Source organism: Salmo salar, chromosome 01 (assembly GCF_965601325.2).
Source record: "Salmo salar chromosome 01, fSalSal1, whole genome shotgun sequence".
Classification (NCBI taxonomy): Eukaryota; Metazoa; Chordata; class Actinopteri; order Salmoniformes; family Salmonidae; genus Salmo; species Salmo salar.
The window spans coordinates 23,882,553-23,903,811 of record NC_138291.1 but is presented as its reverse complement, the minus strand read 5'-3'; the positions used below and the strand labels follow the sequence as shown (position 1 = coordinate 23,903,811).

Genomic DNA, 21,259 nt, shown 5'->3' with positions numbered 1-21,259 from the left:
CTAAAACGCGCCAATAGGATCTCACTAGCTCGTGCTTGGCTATGCCCACTCCCTTGCTTGTTCTTCCCACTGTGATTAACTTGCTCCCATTGGAAACGACAGGCTCTGGTCTGTCTTGAGTTAGTAATACAAATATTTGCTGATACTGTAGGCAACATTCTCTCTCAATCAACTGTAGGCCTATGTATCTTTTACACAAATTATTTATTTGAATTTCAGCCCAACTTATTGCTAGATGTATGAAACCCTAATATGTATTTCAGAATGATTGAATGATATAGGCCTAGATCTGTTCATTAACACACAGTAGGCCTACCAGTTAGCCTACTACCATAATAAATAACCTGAAAGCAAATGACAAAACAACAGAATGAGCAAATTAAGAGATTTATTCAATTTATGATTAAAAGTACACTGCAATTTTGTTCATTACTCACAAATATATTTCTAATTAGTTGTCAATTAAAAATAAGGCTTCAATTCTGAATTTATTTGGTACCCATTTGTACCCAAAATCACACTGACTGTAAAGAAATATGGAGATGTTTGAAAATGTACTGAAGTTGTGTTGTAAAGGCAGGCCTTTTGTAAACATTGTGGATTTTCTATTTCTTCTGATAGTTGTCCCTATATCTCTCACTGCTCCTGTGTCATTTCACTGTTCCCTCTATATTACCCTAACGCAGCAAGCCAGGAAGGAAGTCACTGTGCCCTCTATACTACCCTAATACAGCAGGCAAGGAGAAACATTTCCTATTAGCACTAACTTTGCTGATAACTTCTTTATTAAGGAAAAATGTACTTACTATGACTGTGATATGTGGTTGTCTCCCCTAGCTATGTTAAGATGAATGCACTAACTGTAAATCGCTCTGGATAAGACTGTCTGCTAAATGACGTACTGTAAATGTAAAATGTAAATTAAACGCCTTGAGATACTGGAAACTGAAGGTAGGTTTATGACTAACTATATGTAAAATAATTTGCCTGAAGCCTATTTCCCCCAGACGTTTAAGGCCTATGTTAAACCTGCTATGATATTAAAATTCTCTATCACGTTTAAAACAACAGAAACTGAAGACAGTCACAACAGAAGAGAATGGTTGACAGTATGGTTCCCTGAAAATAGTAAAGCTGCTATTATGAGTGTGTGTGCTTGTTGCCTTTTACTTGTGTGTGTGTGTGTTTGTGTCTGTGGTGTCAGTGTCCACTGTTGTGGAAAGTTGAGTGGTTCTGGCTGAAGATGACAGGTTTGAAAATAGTCCCTGGTTTATTGGTGTAATATTATCCTGATTTACAGAAGAGTCCTGGTTTGGAGATGATGCTAAGGAAAGAGGGTCTGTTGTGATAGGCACACCCAGGCTGAAGCGGACTTAAGGGAATAGTGATTGGTAGATCACTCTGTGGGCGGGACCTGCTAGCTGACTGGCAGTCCGGCGTTGGTCCTCTTGTCACGGATGGAGCTCAGCATGTCTGAGACGAGCTCCTCAAGCCCATATGTCGACTTCCAGCCCCAATCTCTCCGCGCGTTGGAGTCATCAAACCTCACCGGCCAGCTGTCCGCTGCACATCAGGGGACAATCGAGTTTTTACATATCACAACTTAATAAGACTGTATGATGACATCATTCATGGCTGGTGACCGTGTGAAAAACGAACATGCAAGGCTTCCAATATTTAATAGTACTAGAAAAATACAATTTATTTATATCTACTCTATACACTATGAAGGAGAAAACTTTCCATATACTTCTGCTATGGCTTATTTCAAATCACACATCTTGAAGTTCAATAACACTACACAGATCGTCAGACACACACCATTAGGCTGAACAATGAACATACCAATTGTCTGGCGGACAGAGTCAGGGTTATAGGTGACCTTAAGGTGGGGCAGGTGCTTGCGGATTTCCGTGGCCACTTCCTCAGGGGTGAAGCTCATGGCATCGATGTTGTATGTGCGCAGCGACAGCTGGCATTCCGGGGCCTGCATGAACTCCACAGTCGCACGGTGGCAGTCACCAACATGCATCATCGGCAGACGTGTGTCAGCGCGTAAATAGCACTCGTGGTGACCCGTGCTGAGGGCATCATGAAAAATCTGGACAGCATAGTCTATGGGAGGGCAAAAATGTACACAGAATGTATTGGAATATATCCCTATAATGGTGACATTAATAGTTTAATAAATTATTAAATGATAAATATGGGTTACCTGTTGTTCCTCCCCCAGGCTGGGTGTTAGCTGAGATGACGCCAGGATAGCGTAGGCAGCGGAAGTCCAGTCCATACTTGTGATGAAGATACTAACAGAGAGAGATTTAACACAATCGAAGGTACAGCAAATAACCAGCAAAAGCATATTTCTGCAGCATACTTCTCTTAATCTGCCCTATCTGCTGTGTTAATGAATTTACTTACCCTCTCTGAAAAAGATAAATGGCAAAACGATCTCGCTTTTCTTTCTAGATTCCTCTGTCTATAAGAGAGGACCGGCAGGTTGTGTGTGTGTGGATGCGTGCAGGAGTGTGCATTAGACAGCGATGTGGTTGCATTATGACTGCATCTACAACTGTTTGTGTGTGCATGTACAGTATGTTTGTTTGTATGTGTGAACATAACAGGTCACACCTCCCCCATCAGTTCGCCATGCACTTTGGACACCCCATAAATGGTGCGAGGCCTCTGGACACACAGGTCAGGTGCAGGGTCACGGGGAGAAGAAGGGCCAAAGGCTCCGATGGTGCTGGGGACAAAGAGACGTAAACAGCTCTCCAGAGCCAGGTCCAGCACATTATGAAGCCCTAGAAAGTACAGCAAAGAGAGAATCTTTAGACAAAAACATACAAAACATACAAAAAGGGTGGTGCCCTGGATACTGTGATAGCTTTTGTGTGTGATCCTGGAGCTGACCTGTGATATTGATCTTGCGTGCTAGGGCCACATTGGCCTCTCCCACAACACTGAGTAGAGCGCTGTAATGCACCAGCCAGGTGATGCGGTTATTCACCACCAACTCTCTGAGGTTCTTATAGTCCAACACATCAGCATACACAAATGGGCCTGAGGGAGAAGAGAGACAAAGAGTTTGATAAGACTTTTTAAGACTTAAATAGCATTAGCTATTTTGTCAAGGTGCTCACTAACGGAGAACAAACTGTATAAAAATAAAGAAAGTTGTACACTATATTTTCTCCCAAAAATGTAATGGGTAAACCAAAATTTCAGGTTGATCCATTGTTGGGTGTATATATATATGTAGTGTACAACTTTCTTTATTGTTAATACAGTTTTATACAGTTTATTCTCCGTATTTTGAGCTGAAATGCTTAGGAAACCAAAGGTAGGAGACATGTTCTTTTATGCAGAAAATAAGAGGATTTGATAAGCACAGTATGGAGATGTGCATGGTATAGAGATTAAGAGAGAATTGTTGATCAGTCCAACAAAGAAAACGTACCACTTCTGCACACTTCTGGTGGAGGCTTCTTGATATCCGATAGGATAACGTTTTCTGTTCCGTACTGTTTCCTACACATTGATATTCAATTAAGATCTGCAATTTCAGTTCATTCCTACATTTACTGAATTTAACTGGAGTGAACCCCAGAATCCAAACTATCTATTTGTAGATGTTAAATGAGAATTCTACAATCTGGGGAAGATTCAGGCTATCAACATCTCTTAGCCTTTGAAGAAAAGATTGGTCTTTAGTTTTTTCTCACCTCAGGATTTCTGCAAGCCCCACACCTAACTGTCCAAGGCCACCTTTCCATGAAGAGAAAATAAATAATACAATGCAGAATTAATAACAATTCATAAAACAACACATCATCTCAATTGTTAATTTGTATTTGCTCAAAATCGAGAATACATGGGTGAAAATCTGTTTCTTGTATAGAATATCAGAAAAAAAATGGTCTGGGTGTTTTTTCATATTCTGCTCCAACCAGGCTGTGACCTTTTTTTTTTGTTTTCACCAAAGCTTTATGTAGCCTACAGACAAAAAACTGGCCTCAAGCTATTATTCTGCCAGTGGTCACTCGCTGGGGCCTTTTTGTCCCTAGCACAGTCTGCTCACAGCCTATTGTCGTGAGGGAAAATAGGATTGCCACTTACTAAACAGTGAACACAAATCTAAAGGACAAAAACTAGATTGACAACATGCCATTGCTGTTGTTAAAACATCTAAACAAATGTTTATATTTTCATAAACAAATCAAATGTATTTATAAAGCCATTTTTACATCAGCAGATGTCACAAAGTACTTATACAGAAACCCAGGCTAAAACCCCAAACAGCAAGCAATGCAGATGTAGAAGCACGGTGGCTAGGAAAAACTCCCTAGAAAGGCAGGAACCTAGGAAGAAACCTAGAGAGGAACCAGGCTCTGAGGGGTGGCCAGTCCTCTTCTGGCTGTGTCGGTTGGAGATTATAAACATATATATAAAGCATATACAGCCTATGGTCCATAAAGTGCTATTTGAGATTTAAAAAAATACAATTTAAAAAATGGTTTAACCTGTGATGAGAATTCGTGGGTTCTCCGCAGGAGGTAGGTCAATGGAATCTTGACTGTTCCACCGGCTGATCTTTCGGGGCGACCAACTAAAACTCCGGAATGACAAACTACGCGCCCAGCTGCGACAGCCATGGCACAACGAGCCGAATAGCGCTACAGCGGAGGGCACACAGACCCGCATACCCGATAGCATGTCGAGCTGCTGCCCCTGAGGAAAAAGTTCGATCAAAGACAAGAGGCTATGTTATCTATTTCATCCGTCAAATCAATCTTTCTCAGTAGGAAATTACACCACGTAGGTCATAGACAATATTAATTCTACGGATTTATGTAAATTGACTATGTTAGGCTTAGGCCAATAAGTTAGTTATGTAACATTGTTGTTTAATTTAAAACATCAACTTTATAGTGTTCGTATTGACTGGAACACCACGCGTTATGTATCAGAAGAATTAATAGAAAACAACATTTTACCTGTGTGCTGACAAAAACCTGGAATCTGTCTCAGTTGATCGTGCCAACCACTTGTTGACCAAAATGAAGCTTTACAGATCGCACAAGCGCATCGCACACTAGGCTAATAAACTAATTGATGTAAATTGCGCTGATAAAACGTTTTTCGTGGTATTTAACTCTTAGAATTAAAAGATTAGGCTACCCTCCGATTGGTCACTGAATAAGCGCACCGAGCATCCATTGGGTAACTAAATGGCTGAAGAAAGTCATGCTGGGATACGTGGTTTTCCTCGTTATGATGTAAGAACGCGAGAGGTCACGACTCAATTGTAAATTACTACAATATCCAGCCTGCTACGCTATAGGGCCAACATGTGGGCAAACATGCTGACTACCTGTTTGTATTGTTGCAATGTTGAACAGGGCTGCAGTGTAGAGGCTTACGTCAGAGTCAGAGGGGATTAAAAAAGCACATCACATTAGTCCCAGGATACTTGGGGTGGATCATCACAATACAAATGTTGGCAAGAAATAAGCTATGAGATAAATTAAATTCCTTTTAATAAAACGTTTGCATATTGAGTACCTTGACATGTATCAAATTATTCCAAAAATTGCTAAAATGTAAAGTGTTTGTAGGTCAAAAATAAAAATACACAATACATTATAAAAAATAAATATGGACTTGCAGTGAAAACGCTATAAAAAAGGTAGATCCAAAATATATGCATGTAACCATGAGAGAAAAGTATTTAACAGTGAGGAACTTTCACAGTATGCGATGCAATTTGATATTCTTTGGGATGGATGAATACCTATCTAATTCATGTCCATAGAAGCATACTTTTCTCACAATAAAAGTATATATTTGTTCTCTTCCTCAACAGCCAATCAACCAGGATGAGTGTCACTGTGTGTTCCATCAGTCCAGTGTGTCACTGTATTTTTCGACCCCACTTTATCAGTGTTTTCAACTTGCCCCACGGCACTCAATGACAAGGTTCCGCAACTCCTCCTGAGCCTTCTCTAGGTGCACAGCATGTTGGGTCCAACGCAGGAACAGACCTGATACACATCCAGACAGAGGAATCTTGGTAGTAAATAATGTATTTATATACATGATCTACCATTTCATTGCTTATTACTCATCAATTAAGAAATTGCCTTATTTGATACTCTTAATGTAATAACTATTCAAATTCAACATTTAGCATACTGTATGTCAGAGGGCTGCAGTAAGGGAGAGCCGACTCAGATCTGCCTGTGTTACTGTGGCAACTGTAACTCACCTCTCCAGAGCTGCAGGGACTGTGGCTGAACAGAGGGCCAGATGGCCAGCTCAGTGGGCTCATACAGGGGGTTAGAGTAACGCTCCCTCTCACTGGGCTTCAGGAGGAACTGGAACAGACAGTGGGTTCTCTCCTTCACCCCTGCAGCACACCTGATGAGAGCGAAAGAAAGAGGGAGAGAGAGAGAGAGATGAAGAGTAACTGGAAAGGTACAGACAGATGGACAGACGGATGTGGATTTAGTGTGGATACACTAACATCTTGGACAATGACTGTGGATATAAGGACAGTCTGGACAACGCATGAATGTCTCACCTCTCCTGGTCACTGTTGCAGAGGAATGTGCCATAGTCTGAGGCGTAGACCTCCATGGCCAGCCGCAGCAGCAGAGGCTCAGAGAAGCCCATGGCCAGAGGGAACTGTCGGGCCAGCTGCCACACACAGTCCAGCAGCAGCACGAACACTGGAGCCTCCAGCCTCAGACGGGCGTGGGAGTAGGCTGAGTGGGCACAGCGCTGCTGGAACGGGTGACCTGCCTGTGGAAAGGGAGTACACACACACATCAACAGATCAAAAAACACACACTCTGAGATAAAAACACACACACAGCTTCAGCTAGTATAGCTAGTTAGCCATTGAATGTACACAGGACTAATGTACACATTACCAGCTCTCAATCTACAGTATATGAGGGTTTGAAAATAGTTGTGACATAAGAGGTAGCGTGTGACTATTTTAGGGGTCTCACCAGTAGCCACTCCCTCTCTAGGAGGCCCAGGAAGCCGGCCAGTGTGCGTGTGTTGGGGTCCAGGATGAGCTGGGCCAAAGAGCTCACCAGAAGGGTGGTGTCTGTGCCCTCTGAGCCATGGACTAGAACAGAGTGGCCATCCCTGGCCAGAGCACCATAGAGGGTTACATAACATAGAACAATGTTACACGTAAACAGGATATTACACAATACAGGAAACAAAACAGCACATCAGCAATACAAAGCAAAACAACACTCATTATGACTCAGTGTAACACTATGCAGCACAGTGTTCAAATCAAATTTTCAAGAATTCTTTCAGAATGTAATGCGATCGGCATTTGATAGTGAGGTATTCCAGATCGGGAGAACAAAATGACTTGAGTTCCTGTACGTTACCACAATCACACCACTAGTAGTTAATCATAAAACATACACAAGAGCCTTTCTTTTTCCCGGAGAGTTCTTTCTTCCTGTCCGCACGAGAACCCCGCTGGCTGTATGGACGGGGACAGTATATCCGGAGAGAGAGATGATTCCGTGAAACAGAGTATGTTACAAGTCCCTGATGTCTCTCTGGAAGGAGATCCTTGCCCTGAGCATGTTTATTGTCCAGGGATTGAACATTAGTGAGTAATATACTCGGAAGCGGTGGATGGTATGCACATCTCCTGAGTCGGACTAAAAGCCCACTCCGTATTCCTCTTCTCATTCGGGCGGCGTCTTACATGATGATGTATGATTATTTTGTCATTTTATTTATTTAACTAGGCAAGTCAGTTAAGAACAAATTCTTATTTACAATGACGGCCTAGGAACAGTGGGTTAACTGCCTTGTTCAGGGGCAAAACGACAGCTTTTTACCTTGTCAGCTCGGGTATTCGATGTACCAACCTTTCGGTTACTGGCCCAAAGCTCTAACCACTAGGCTACCTGCCGCCCCATTCTGAAAACATTACATTTAGGGTTATGAGAGTAGAGTGCAAATCTACCTCTCCACACACTCTGCCAGTAGGCCTGCTGTGGCCAGGGCAGTGTGGACGTGAGAGAGCCATTTGGAGTTCTCCAGCTTGCTTAGCCAGCGATCCACACTGTGGGAGTGATCCCCACAAGCCTCCACCAATTTTATCAGACTTTCCTGGAGCACCTTCCCCCTGGAGACACACACACAAATATAACTATTCAGTCAACAGGCATAGAGCTACAAAAAAGGGGTTGGTTAAAGCAGAAACACCCTGGCAACTCAGTTAGACATACGTAGCCACAAACAAATGAAAAAACTCACACACACACACAACAGGCAAACACACAGACAGACACCTTTCCAGTTGACGGTGCAGTCTCTTCCAGCAACTGTAGCTAGATTTAGATTCAAACCCGCCCCCTGTCATCCTGGCCTGCTGAGCCTGTTGGTTGGAGCGGGTGTCAATGATGTAACCCAGCCCAGAGCCATCAATCACTGCCTGGAGGAGGAGCTCATCCTCTCTGCAGCGCTTCCTATTGGCTCCTGTCAGGGGTTGGCTGCTGCGCATGATGACCTGGGAAACACAATTTTGCTATTTGATAAAGAAGTGCTCCCGAGTGGCGCAGCGTTCTAAGGCACTGCATCTCAGTGCTAGAGGTGTCACTACAGACCCTGGTTTGATCCCGGGCTGTATCACAACTGGCCGTGATCGGGAGTCCCTTAAGGCGGCGCACAATTGGCCCAGCGTCGTCTGGGTTAGGGGAGGGTTTGGCTGGGGTAGGCCATCATTGTAAAATAAGAATTTGTTCTTAACTGACTTGCCTAGTTAAATAAATAAAACATTCTTTTTTTTAAACCATCTAATGTCAAACAACATTAATTACTGTACATTGTAGTGACATAAAAGTATTTGTGTGTGTGAATAAGTGCATATGTGTGGATCCATGTGTATCTCACCATGCCATTTTTCCTGTGGTAATAACAGAGGACAGGGAAGCGGCCCCCTTGTCTGAACTTGGCCACCTTCACCAATGTCTCATCGTCTATGGAGTGAGGGACAATAACAGCAGGGGGGTAGGAGGGACACACAGAGTAGTCCTTGTTCACATGACTCAGTCTCCACCTGTCCTGCTGCAGAGAAGGAGATAAGATAGGAAGACACAACAACACAGATCAATAGGTACATACTGTTCACTGTTAAAAATAAGAGTGATTTGACGTTCTACAGTATAAAGAACCTTTGAGGGCCATATATGAAGCGAGCCATTGAACCCTTTTTGGTTTTAAATAGTATGATTTCTTTTAACAGTACCTACACCCACTATCTTGATTCTAATAGGGTCTCTTAACATAGCGATCCCCAGGCTATGTGTTTTAGAACTAGAGTAAATTCCCCATGACAAGGGTTCCACAGGAAGCTGACTATATAGATGAGCATGGATTCATGTCGTTTCTCACATGTATTGTTTACACAGTCATAATGCAGTAAGTGGAACCACATGTAATCGGCTGCAGGGCTGGTATTGTGGCCTCAGCAGGATTCATTTATCTGAATCTTGACCCCTCCATTTGGTCTCCCCAGTGAAAAACCCAGCAGCGTTACAGCTCTTGACACAAACCAGTGCACCTGCTACCATACTCCGTTCAAACGCACTTAAATCTTTTGTCTTTCCCATTCACCCTCTTGAATGTCTCACATACACAATCCATGTCTGAATTGTCTCAAGGCTTAAAAATTATTCTTTAACTCATCTCCTCCCCTTCATCTACACTGATTGAAGTGGATTTAATAAGTGGCATCAATAACGCATCATAGCTTTCATCTGGATTCACCTGGTCAGTCTATGTCATGGATGTTTTGTATAGTCTTAATGTGTGTGATGATTGGCTCTGATTGTTGCATTTACTCTAAAACGACTGGACATCTGTGTGTGGGTGTTTGTGCTGCACTCACTAGCTCCTCCATTTGAGCGTAGTTCTGTTCAGGCGATGAGAGGCCCCACTGGTCCTGCAGACTGAGTGTAAGCGGTCTGTAGAAGAATGGATACATATCGGACACAATGTCCAGAGAAGAGAGATGCTGCAGAGAGAGAGGAAGAGAGAGGGAGAGCGGGGGGGGGGGGGGGGGGGGCAACAAGTTTACGACTAGTCAAAACAAAAAGCAAAACACTAATTGTAATGTTGTTAAACCTGTATGACTGTAATACTAGTTTTTACATGCTGGGTATGTATGTACAGCCTGTGTGAATTCTACCACCCTGCTACTGTACCTCAATGGAACGGGCAATGTTCAGGCACTCCTCCATGCCTGGAATGTCCAGCTGCAGAACACACAGGTCCTTACACTTGAGGGTGATTGTTCCAGAGGACCCGGAAGGCCTTCATATGAAATACACACGCATCATTATAGGGCTTCTGTCTAACCCCACATATTACCCTCAACACTCCCTCTCACGGTTCCATGATCTAGGCTGCCTCCCCTCCAAAAAAAGTCCAACCCAACCAGCTGGTGGGAGTGGAGATTCTCTCAGAGAAAGGATGAGGCCCGCATTTCCCCTCCATATCAACTCTTTGTCTGCACTACACCTCCAAATGTACTGTCTGAACCAGATTCATAACTGCAGTAAATGAGCACTGAAATTCCTGCATTTGGTTCTTCGCAGTTCATGACACAAAGCATATGGAGAGGTTTCAGTGATGGCATGTGAGACAGAGCTTGAGCTTAGGTGGGATTGGTTATTATTCCTGCAGCATCAGAATCCTGTTATTTTCGCACAGTGCTGCACAGGACATGGATAGCAGCACACTGCAAAATGCACAAACACACAAACTCACACGCAAGGTGTCACACTTATGTCAAACCTTTGACTCTGGCCTGTACTAGAGAAGAGGCTGGAATAGCCCAACAGGTTTTCCACACTGGGCATGGTGGGAGAGAGACAGCGAGAAGGATGGAGGGAGAGAGACAGCAAGATGGGTTAGTGAGACATGTTTATCAACAGGCTACACAGGCACCCTGACCCAACATCCAGACTGATGTAGGCTGGGAAAATGTTAACATGTTAAACACTTTATTAGTAACTATTAGTTTCCCCAATGTGACAATTGGCTGTCAGCACATTGAAATATGGGGTTCAGGCAATATGGCAGCAGTTCTGTATAAGGCTATATGGTCCATCATTACACCTTTGAATATGACATTTAAATACTTTAGTGGAAAAAGCGGTCACCTATTGCCCTCACCCCACTTACCTTTTCTCTATGGCATCGATGTTTCTGAGAAGTAACAAGACCAGCCGCGAGCTGTCTCCATCTCTGTTAGAGAAGAGCAGGTGGTGGCCAGTTACGCATAACGTTCCTTGCGTCGGTGGATGAAACGGCCGTCTCAGAACGACATCTTCAACGTTCGCGGTCTTTATGTGCTCTGAAAACTCCATCGCATCAGCGCAAGATGACAAGAAGCGCACGGAGATCCAAGTCGCGCGCGCCAGAAAAAGTCTTTGCAGCTTATTTTCCTCTTCTGAAACTTGTTTAGGCTACTTATCTGAATGATTGAAATTAAACCACGTATTCTTGTCCCATTGAAAAGGGGCGTGACACGGTCCAAATGTAGCTAGGCGAAGGGTTTGTTTGAAGATAATAACCTCTTCATAGCAGTTCTTTCCTTTCGTTTTCTCATTAACCCACCCTGCCTGTGGGGACACCTCTTTAAGCCATACTTGGCTGCTTTACAACCAGCCCTTAAAATGTGAAAACATCTTGTGGTTACAAAAGAAGGAAGTGAGCGTTTCCTGGAAGCAGTGGTGAAAGAACACAAAGTCAAAGATCCTATCTATAGAGGGGCAATTCATTTCAAAATGCCTATTAGTGTGTAGCCTAATATTGGGTTTGCATTTTGTAGATAATCTTGTCTAAAAAAGTGAATACAATTCATACTCGGTTCATATTCATACCCAGTTCATGATAAGATAATGGTATCGTCTGCATCTAGTCAGTCATTATAGCGTATCTACAGGGCTCTGGTACCTGCTGGCGCCTGAAGAACTGACAATCTGAAGACAACAAACCTCAGGACAGCAAACCTCACCACTAGACCATTGGAGTTGAGTATGTATAGAAATCACATGCTAGATTTTTTGAGTGAAATCAGCTGCTGAGTGATTTCTGTCTTAGTTTACATTACTCATTGGTTTGATATGATTTAGTAGCCTCGGCTTCCAACCAGGTAGATGCTACTTCTCTAGTAACTTCAGGTCACTAACCTAAAGCAAGACACTTTATTGGTCAATGTTTGTGAATACCCTTCTCATTTCCTGTGTGTGACCTAGTCTTTGATAGATATATATATATATATATATATATATATATATATATATATATATCAATCATCCGGAGATCAAGTAATAGGTGAGTAAATGTTTACACACATATTGTCGAAAACATGCAGCAAATTGCTATCCCATCCATCTTCCCAGCCCATTACTGGGTATTATTGGGCAATTGACCAGAAGTGTGTTCGAAAATTACCACTAGATGGAGGCATTGCCTCAAATTAAGACATTCCAATCATTATTTCTCAGGAGTTTGTCAGCTGTTTGTCAGCAAGACCATTAACTAATTACATGATGTTTGTGTACCTGTACCTGCTCTATTAAACATGGAATGGCTACACCACAATATTATCTGATCAAATCTAATCAAATAACATATTTTAATTACAAACATAAACCCTAAATGTATCGAGGAGCCATCTTAAAGAGATTCTCTGGTACGTTTGTATACTTTTTAGCCAGTAGTTCTGAAAGTAGCACTCAGGATACAAAAGTAGTCCTTAAAATTGCATCCTCTGTCACATATGTGCAGATATGTGCACCAGGTCATTGCGCTCACTCTCTTTCTCTCTCTGCTGTGTCCACTGAGCCGGGCCCACACTGCAACCTTATTGGATAACACTGGACAGGCCTCTCCTAGCTTTCACTGAAATTTGAGGGGCTGAAGCTCATTGGCAAGAACTGGAATTGCTAGGGGCTGGCCCAGGTTGTGGGAAATGTAGGGAAAACAGCTTCAAGATAACAATTGCTTTCAAGCTAGGGATTTTGTGGCTAATTGAAGTAAGACAGTAAGTCTGCTCATAGATAATGCATTTATGAACTACACATCCAGCTCAAAGCGGGAGGTTTCAAAAATACCTTTTTAGTCGCCAAAGTACAGGAGCATGTCTTTAACATAATACGTTTAAGAGATATGGCTAAATCAATTTCATCCCATTGCTATTTTAGTGTTTAAGGAATTTAGGGGATGAAATTATACAAAACCTTTGAACCATTGACTTGTCAAATCATTGCATTCCAATGTTAAAAGCGCCACATGAGTGCTGCCGTAAGTGGACACGGCAAACTATTTATTTCACCTTAGTGTGGTCAGGTGGATAACATGAGGGAGGCTACTTGCATGAACTACACCTCTTCTCCATAATGGATATGGGAGGCCACTTCTGCTTCTCCTTATCATTCTATAAATAAAGGATCACCAGTACACTCCAATCTAGAACTGGCAAGCCCAGTGACAGAACACTTCATGTGCTTCAAGAGGCATCGTGCTCTGTGAATAACTAATTCCAACTTTTTTGCGGCCTCTGAAATGTCTTTTTACGCAGATCCTTTTTAAACGTCTAGAGCACTTGCAATGGATTTTAAAGAGCTGGGAGGTGAGGATAACCTCGACGAAGATACCGAGGGAGAAGCTGAGGATTTGAACAATGTGAAAGCACTTACCGAAAAACTAAAGTTACAAACCCGCAGACCATCATACTTTGAATGGCAGGAGCGCTTGCAGAGCCAACCATGGAAGGAGAACCCAAATGGTTCAAAAAATGGCCAAGAGACTGCAGAGAAATATGTGCTCTTGCCTGAAATTACGCGGGATGAGAACTCAGATCTAACCATCCGCAACATCTGTGGCTTCGATAGCATTAATGACGCGTTGGAATTTCTTAGGAAAGAGTTGGTGAGCACACATTTTCTGAATGCCGAAATTCAACATAATTACCCTTTTTTCTCCACCTCTGACACGGTTATTTGTACATGGACATGTTAGAAATTAATTAGGCTACATTATCTCTGCATTTCCTAGATATGTAGAATACAACGAAAATATTATAGTACATATGAATAAGCAGTGGTGTGATGTACTTATTAAGTAAAAATACTTAAAAGTACTGCTTAAGTCGTTTTTTGGAGTATCTGTACTTTACTTTACTATTTATATTTTTGACAACTTTTACTTTTACTCCCCAACATTCCTAAAGAAAATAATGTACTTTTTACTCCAAACATTTTCCCTGACACCTAAAAGTACTTATTACATTTAGAATGCTCAACCAGGACAGAATTAGTGCACTCTATTAATATAACACTTTGTCATCCCTACTGCCTCTGATCTGGCGGACTCACGAAACACAAATCCTGTGGTTGTAAATGATGTCTGAGTGTTGATGTGCCCAAGGCTGTCCGTAATTAAAAATATTAAGAAAATCGTGCCGCCTGGTTTGCTTAAAATAAGGAATTGGATGTATAGTAATTACTTTTACTTTGTACTTTTACTCAAGTATGACGATTTAATACTTTTTCTTCCACTGTACTTAAGTACAATTAAAACCAGATACTTTTAGACTTTTACTCAAGTATGACATTTTAGTACTTTTTTCACCACTGTGAATAAGACGCAGTGCAACTATTTGGCAAACGTAATTACCAGGTAGTTATACTGGTTTGGTTTGGCATCCTCATGACGCACATGAACCAGAGCGTAGAGTCTCTGTGCCAGATGCCGCTGTTGCGTGATGGAGAGATTTATGGGAAATAATCGTGCTTTCACTGTTTAATTTTGCTTGAATGCCTGTCTGATTAGAGCATGACTTTGTGCTATCTTTGCATCCAAAATAATGCAAACATCCTAAAACAATAGGGACCTTGTGTTAATTTCAGAGCTGACAAATCCCCAAATAGAAAGGCAAAGTATTTTTTCACATAGATCATGTGTCAGTATCATTACACATCAATGGCACCCACTAAATGCAAAAACCTAATCCAGGGGTCCGATTGCTAGAATTTTATATTTGATGACTGATTTCTCCCCATTCTCTCTCATCTCTCTCCTTTCCGCCTGCCATCCTCAGGTGGAGATGCGGTTCCAGGACAACCGTCTGGCTCGGCAGCTGATCCGCCTGCGTGTGGAGATCCACCGGCTGAAGGTGGAGCAGGTGTGTCACCGCCACAAGGAGATGCTGGACGACGCCACCTACGAGCTGAAGGAGTGTGGCGAGGAGTCTGACCTGCTCTGTGACATCCCCATGAAGGCTGCCTTCGCCCTCTCCACCCCCCTCAAACACCTTGGCCTCACCAAGATGAACATTAACTTCCGACGCTTCTCCCTCTGTTAAAACATATTCCACCCTGTGAGGATGGATTTACTGTATTAACACCTCTGTCTAATCTACGCAGGGTAATCAGGGGTGTTTCACTGCAACGGTTTCTGTTATTACACGAGAGGGAAGACGAATGGCTGGAAGAGTATGCAGACAGTAATTAGCCAAGTGGGAGGAAATGGAAATGACTCCTTTGATTCGTGCCCCAGCCCTGACTTGAGAGAGATAGATACAGGCCTCCATAGTAAAGCCCTGTAAGGGCAAAACACAAACCCATCGCATAGCAGCACCTTTCTACTGTACCTCAGGGAAGGTGCTGACTGATAGGTCAGAGTAGACAGGGAAGATAGTGATGAGGTGTGGATCTGGGATGGAGTTGGTGCGAGTCTGGATCGCCATGGTGTCAGATCAATTGCACTGTACAAAGGCAATAGTTAAGATGACCCTCTGATAGAATGAATAAGACTGCCATGATGGTGAACACAACTGTAACTAGAGATGTCTCTTGAGAGTTGCAAAGGGGAATTGTCTTTCTTCAGATGAAGAAAAATCTATCACAGCGCTAACACTCGCTAACTTGAGTTCCATACTCTAACCCCAGCCCAGGAGGAAGTATATATAAGACACTAGTCACATCACTAGGGACATGTTCCCAAACCCTGTTGAAGGCCAGGCCCCCCCACCTCTGTGTTGGCAGAGTCCCAGACAGCAGTCCACAGGAAGCTGGAGGTTACGTTCCAGCATTCTTTCACCTCTTTAGAGACCAAAAACAACAAGGACCTCCATGGGGTCATGGCTTCAATGATATGACATAATTGGAGGCTATGTCCTATGTACTCCATGCATTTTATTTTCCATTAGATGAAGACAGATCACAGTCCAATGTGACAATGTTGTGTCAGATTATCAGGGTTGAGTTTAGATGTGTTTAAAGATATTGTTCTCAGGAAGAGAGATAGGAGGAGAAACTGAAAGTATCTTTGGGGAAATTAAGAGGGAGTTAATTTTGAACAAGATTTGGTGGGTTTTTATCGATGTTTGCTGAATATTACCCAACAAAGTTTAAAATTTAAAAAGTTTCAAATTTTGTTACAAAGTTGTAATACATAAAAATGTAGATTTGTAAGTGCCTTATGTACAGAGTTTTCACCTATATAATGCAGGAATATGTTATGGTTATCATTTAATCTATGAGGGAAATATAAATGATTGGAGACAGAGCTGTTCTTTGAAGATGCTTGTTGTTAAACGTTTTTTTGTTAGCTATTAACTCACATATAAAAAGGGAACAAACTTGAAATTGAAAATAATGTTTTTTTTTTGTTGTCTGTCTATCCATTAGAGAACTGGGTAAATGACCTCTGTCAATACCTGTGACCTCACTGAGTGCTCATTTAGCTGTAACCTTTCACATCCTGAAATTCCATTAATGCACAGTTTCATCTTTCAACTGCATCAGGCATTCATCTTTTTAAAATGACGTGGTGTAGGCTTAACTTCTCAGAAAAACCCTTAAAGGTCCAATGCAGCCATTCTTTATCTCAATATCAAATCATTTTTGGGTAACAATTAAGTAACAATTGGTAGAGCCCCACCAGCCAAACCCTCCCCTAACCCGGACGACGCTCTCCTAACCCGGACGACGCTCTCCTAACCCCTAACCCGGACGACGCTGGGCCAATTGTGCGCCGTCCTATGAGGCCACTCAGGAGGTCTTTTCAAACAGTTCTTACACCATGAGGGTAGTTGTCATAATTTTCACAATTTCACAGTATTATTCCAACCTCATAGTGTGAAAACATAACTAAAACACAGAAAAATCACATTTTTGACTGCACAGGGCCTTTATGGGGTACAAGAATAAATTGATGAGTTCATAACCATGTCAAGTTGTTTTCAATTATTGTACAAAATGGGTACATATACAAGATGTGTGAAGTAGACGTGATATACTAGTTTATGAGATGACCTCATGTATGACGTGAGAGAGAGAGAAAAAAAGAGAGAACCAGGCCAATTGGAACCATTGTAATGAATGACAGGATAAATACAGGGTACACAGGGTCTCAGGTAGTACCTTAAGGCCTGGTCCTTCATTGGATATCCTCATGTCATTTCCTGTGTAATGTGGTTTCTATTCCTACTGTCTCTCACCTATGCTGTTACCATTTTTCATAAAGTTCGACTGCCCTGCAATTAAGATGGTTTTCTCTGTCCTCACTCCCCTCACATGTACTGTTAATCAACTAATAAACTGATAGCCCTAAGTACGTTATATCTATGACTGTTTCAGCATTTTTTTAAATCCTCCAGGCTAGAGTAGGCTCTACTCAAGTTCATTTCCTTTGTCTGCAATCAAATACATGCAGTTTTAACTCCATCAAGTAACTATAGTGACACTGCATTGTGTGTCTGTAGGGAAGACAAATGTAATTTCTGTCTATGTCTGTAGATTAGTTACGATACATAGAATATTCTCACAGTGCAGCTTGTGAAATATTGTAGTGTTTACTGACTTTATTGTCCCCTTAGGGAAATTATGTTGGTGGCATTATCTACAAGTGATGGTTGTGTGCAATAAAATGGAAACACCACACAACTCAATGTAAAGTTTAATATTGCAAACTGCAGGCCAGCCCACTGGTCTTACTGACAAATAATACATAAGACTATGCAATATTACTATTTTAACCAGACATTCAAAAATTATACATACTGTACATTTTCAGTAAAACAAAGATAGGGTGACAGTAGCTTACCACCCCTATGATTTAATGGAGCAGATCAGGAAGCTTACGGGAAACAAAAAACATAGCACAAAGCATTGTTTAGTTTTGAGAATAGAGGTAAACTCATCCACTCATCAGCAGCCAGATAACACATGTATCATAGAGAAAAGCACTAAAGTGACAGGGTTGGAAAATGGGTTTTACTGCACCTAGATAGTTATCTCAATGAGCCTGCGTAAGAGATGTGATTTCAAACCCACGTTACGAATAAATGACAATAATCTGTAGTAGAAAAGAGAAGAGGAATCCCCCTGACTTAGACAGATGCTAATTGCTGAATAGCTTTTCATTTTCCGTCAATAGTTTTCACTCATTGTAGCTGCAGTCACTGTGAATGTCATGAGATTTGAGCCACAGAATCACTTCACCAAGGTGAGGGCCTTACAATAGATTCTGTTCTGTGCCTGCAGAATTTTATTTATATGGGGATAGTTGAGACATAAAGACAGAAATGTGTGGCATGTGCTTCTCCTAAAGAGGTTCCCTCAGAGTTCTGAGTAAGGGTTAATCAGTTCACTTAAAATGCACTTCAAAAGAAATTCATTAAAACCTTAGACTACCTGCAGGTATTGGATTATGTTTGTGACACCAACATTACTTATCTGATTAGACGTTTACACTGAATTAGCCTTGTTGCAGACCAGGCTTCCTGAAAACGGGAAGCCTGGTGAAGATCATTTTGCTTCTTCTTCTTCTTCTTCTTCTTCTTCTTCTTCTTCTTCTTTGGAGTTTAACGGAGGTTGTCATCCAATATGTTGCATTATCGCCCCCAACTGGACTATAATATAAATCCATTATACTTTGTGATACAAAATGGGGGAAAAAGAAAACACCCTTCCTACTAACCCTACACTCATTAAAAACCCACTACCCCATTCCACTACTTTGATCCTATCTACTCCTGCACCATGCCAACGGCCTGGGAGGACGGGACACCACCACACCAGCTACCCTTTAGGTTCTCTGAAGTCAAATCTTGTATGCCCAAATACTTCTCTGCAGATGCCACCACATCTATTTTCTCTGATTGCTATGATTGCTATGAACGCTAAGAAGCCAACCTTACTGAAGCATATATCACTCGTTGGCCTCTCCCTCTGTGCTGACACAGATCTACTACTCACAGGGATCCTGTCAGGATCCCTCCCCCTTGACCCACCTTCCTCTACTTTCTTCACTGCCACAGCATACGGCACTTTCTTCACAACTCTGACTCTAGCCACCTCAACCTGCCTCTCTCGCACCGGACACTTCTGATCCCCAGCAACATGGGCACCCCTACAGATGACACACACAACTTTATCCACCGAAATTACACAATCTTCTATCCCATGCCCTGCTGCACCCTTCCCACATCTTGGAATCTCCCTCCTACAAGGTTCCGAGCTCTTCACCACACCTTCCACCTCACTTAACTCGCCCTCATTCACTTCCATTTCCCCTACAAAACTCAGTCGGGTGCAGGGTTTACTCTGTTTTGCACTTGACACCAATCTTCTTCGATACCACATCTCCATTTTTATTGCCCTCTTCCTGAAATTCAAATCCTCATTCTGTTAGACCTCTTCCTCTTTTCGTTTTATAATTTAATGTGTTTATTGTGTCTCTTTTTTATGTATTTGTCTATAAGTTTATATATGTTTACAGCAAGCAAGGGGAAGATATCAGAATAGGGGCATTGTGAATAACATTGTACGGAATGCATTTGTACTGTAGTGAAGCCGTCTCTAGAGTAATGCAATGTCTCTTTCATGATCATGTGAAACGTCAATTGCTATAACTGAATTTTTTCAGTATAATAAAGGTTCAGCAAATCCCCTTATTGTTGGGATAAATGTACCTTCAGGGGTCATTCAATTCAATATTCATCAATAATAAAAAAGATGTTTATGGCGAAAGAGACAAGACTAACAAGGGAAATCGAACTAATAGTACAGGTAGATAGCAATAAAAACGATACTACAGAGATACAAAATAAGTTAGAGGAAAAACAAAAAGAACTTGAGGAACTTATTCAAGAACGATCTAATGTAATCTATTACAAAAATAAAGCAAACTGGATGGAATATAGAGAAAAATGCACAAAATTCTTCCTGAATATCCAATACAGGAACGCTAACAAAAAGAATTTGCAGAAACTCGTTACTGAAGACGGAGTCATCTATGATTCTCTGAATTATATTTTAAAAGAGGAAGCTAATTGTTTTAGGCAGATGCTCTCTTTTCCGTCTCATCCTTTCCCCCTGAATGAAGATTATGGAAAGGAATTCTTTCCAAATAATATAAAAAATGGAAAATTAACAAATGTACAGAAAGATCAGTGCGAACGTCAAATTACAGAGGAATAACTTTTTGAGGCTATTAAATCCTTTCAGTCTGTAAAAACTCCAGGGCTTGATAGCATACATGTAGAGGTATATAAAGTATTTTTTTATATACTAAAATCTCCATTGTTAGATTGTTTTAACTACTCCTATAGAAATGGTAGTCTGTCAGGTACTCAGCAGGAAGGTCTGAGTTCTCTATTATTAAAACAAGACCCAGATGGCAAATATAAAGACCCAGTCTATCTAAAAAACTGGAGGACCCTTACACTTCAATGTTGTGATGCAAAAATACGAGCAAAATGCATAGCACTCAGAATTAAAAGGGTTTTACCAGGTATTGTTCATCCTGACCAGACAGGTTTTTTACATGGACGATACATTGGAGATAATATATGACAATTACTAGAAATAATAGAACATCATGACACATATAAGAAGCCAGGAATGGTATTTATAGCCGATTTTGATAAAGCATTTGATAAAGTAAGACTGGATTTTATTTACAAATGCCTGGATTTTTTCAATTTCGGTAATTCTATTATAAAATGGGTAAAAATAATGTATAGCAACCCCAGGTGTAAAATAGTAAATAACAGCTACTCCTCAGAGTTTTGAATTGTCAAGAAGAGTTAAACAAGGGTGTCCGCTGTCACCATATCTATTCGTTATGGCCATCGAAATGCTAGCTATTAAAATCAGATCCAATAACCACATTAGAGGATTAGAAATCCAAGGCT

The 21,259-nt window shown here is 41.5% G+C and overlaps 3 protein-coding genes across 7 annotated transcripts; 1 reads left to right on the top strand and 2 right to left on the bottom strand.

The window, feature by feature from the left end:
- Positions 1–371: 371 nt before the first annotated feature.
- On the bottom strand, positions 372–5,243 carry LOC106579056 (L-threonine 3-dehydrogenase, mitochondrial-like). Its single transcript, XM_014158526.3, has 9 exons — positions 4,998–5,243; positions 4,524–4,731; positions 3,726–3,768; positions 3,461–3,531; positions 2,914–3,063; positions 2,632–2,804; positions 2,216–2,306; positions 1,846–2,115; positions 372–1,563 (listed from the first exon to the last, which is right to left on the bottom strand). Exons 2-9 carry the CDS (start codon positions 4,714–4,716, stop codon positions 1,418–1,420), a joined length of 1,137 nt encoding a protein of 378 aa, XP_014014001.1. The 5' UTR covers positions 4,717–4,731; positions 4,998–5,243; the 3' UTR covers positions 372–1,417.
- Positions 5,244–5,523: 280 nt separating this feature from the next.
- Positions 5,524–11,728, bottom strand: zgc:154055 (myotubularin-related protein 9). 5 transcript variants are annotated; one of them, XM_014157978.3, is made up of 11 exons: positions 11,233–11,728; positions 10,816–10,899; positions 10,251–10,359; positions 9,935–10,060; positions 8,938–9,108; positions 8,337–8,554; positions 8,009–8,170; positions 7,017–7,158; positions 6,584–6,804; positions 6,269–6,420; positions 5,524–6,044 (listed from the first exon to the last, which is right to left on the bottom strand). In XM_014157978.3, the coding sequence occupies exons 1-11, from the start codon at positions 11,415–11,417 to the stop codon at positions 5,950–5,952; spliced, it is 1,665 nt and encodes a 554-aa protein (XP_014013453.1). In that variant the 5' UTR covers positions 11,418–11,728; the 3' UTR covers positions 5,524–5,949. The 5 variants fall into 5 exon arrangements, with proteins under 5 accessions (XP_014013453.1, XP_014013381.1, XP_014013525.1 ...); XM_014157906.3 differs by having other exon boundaries at positions 8,938–9,111; positions 11,233–11,727; XM_014158050.3 differs by having other exon boundaries at positions 8,938–9,111; positions 10,843–10,899; positions 11,233–11,726.
- Positions 11,729–12,596: 868 nt separating this feature from the next.
- On the top strand, positions 12,597–17,681 carry LOC106579076 (protein FAM167A). The gene is made up of 2 exons (XM_014158654.3): positions 12,597–13,986; positions 15,158–17,681. The coding sequence occupies exons 1-2, from the start codon at positions 13,666–13,668 to the stop codon at positions 15,419–15,421; spliced, it is 585 nt and encodes a 194-aa protein (XP_014014129.1). The 5' UTR covers positions 12,597–13,665; the 3' UTR covers positions 15,422–17,681.
- The last annotated feature ends 3,578 nt before the right edge of the window (positions 17,682–21,259 follow it).

What these genes read in the sequence shown, in the direction of transcription:
- LOC106579056 (XM_014158526.3), bottom strand. Translation starts at nt 4,716, where the DNA reads ATGCTATCGGGTATGCGGGTCTGTGTGCCCTCCGCTGTAGCGCTATTC. An exon ending in GGGCTTGCAGAAATCCTGAG is followed by an intron (nt 3,532 to 3,725) that starts GTGAGAAAAAAC and finishes ATCAATGTGTAG; the next exon opens with GAAACAGTACGGAACAGAAA. An exon ending in ACCAGAAGTGTGCAGAAGTG is followed by an intron (nt 3,064 to 3,460) that starts GTACGTTTTCTT and finishes CTTCTCCCTCAG; the next exon opens with GCCCATTTGTGTATGCTGAT.
- zgc:154055 (XM_014157906.3), bottom strand. Translation starts at nt 11,417, where the DNA reads ATGGAGTTTTCAGAGCACATAAAGACCGCGAACGTTGAAGATGTCGTT. An exon ending in ACATTGCCCGTTCCATTGAG is followed by an intron (nt 10,061 to 10,250) that starts GTACAGTAGCAG and finishes CTCTCTCTGCAG; the next exon opens with CATCTCTCTTCTCTGGACAT. An exon ending in CTGGCAGAGTGTGTGGAGAG is followed by an intron (nt 7,159 to 8,008) that starts GTAGATTTGCAC and finishes TGCTCTGGCCAG; the next exon opens with GGATGGCCACTCTGTTCTAG.
- LOC106579076 (XM_014158654.3), top strand. Translation starts at nt 13,666, where the DNA reads ATGGATTTTAAAGAGCTGGGAGGTGAGGATAACCTCGACGAAGATACC. An exon ending in AATTTCTTAGGAAAGAGTTG is followed by an intron (nt 13,987 to 15,157) that starts GTGAGCACACAT and finishes TGCCATCCTCAG; the next exon opens with GTGGAGATGCGGTTCCAGGA.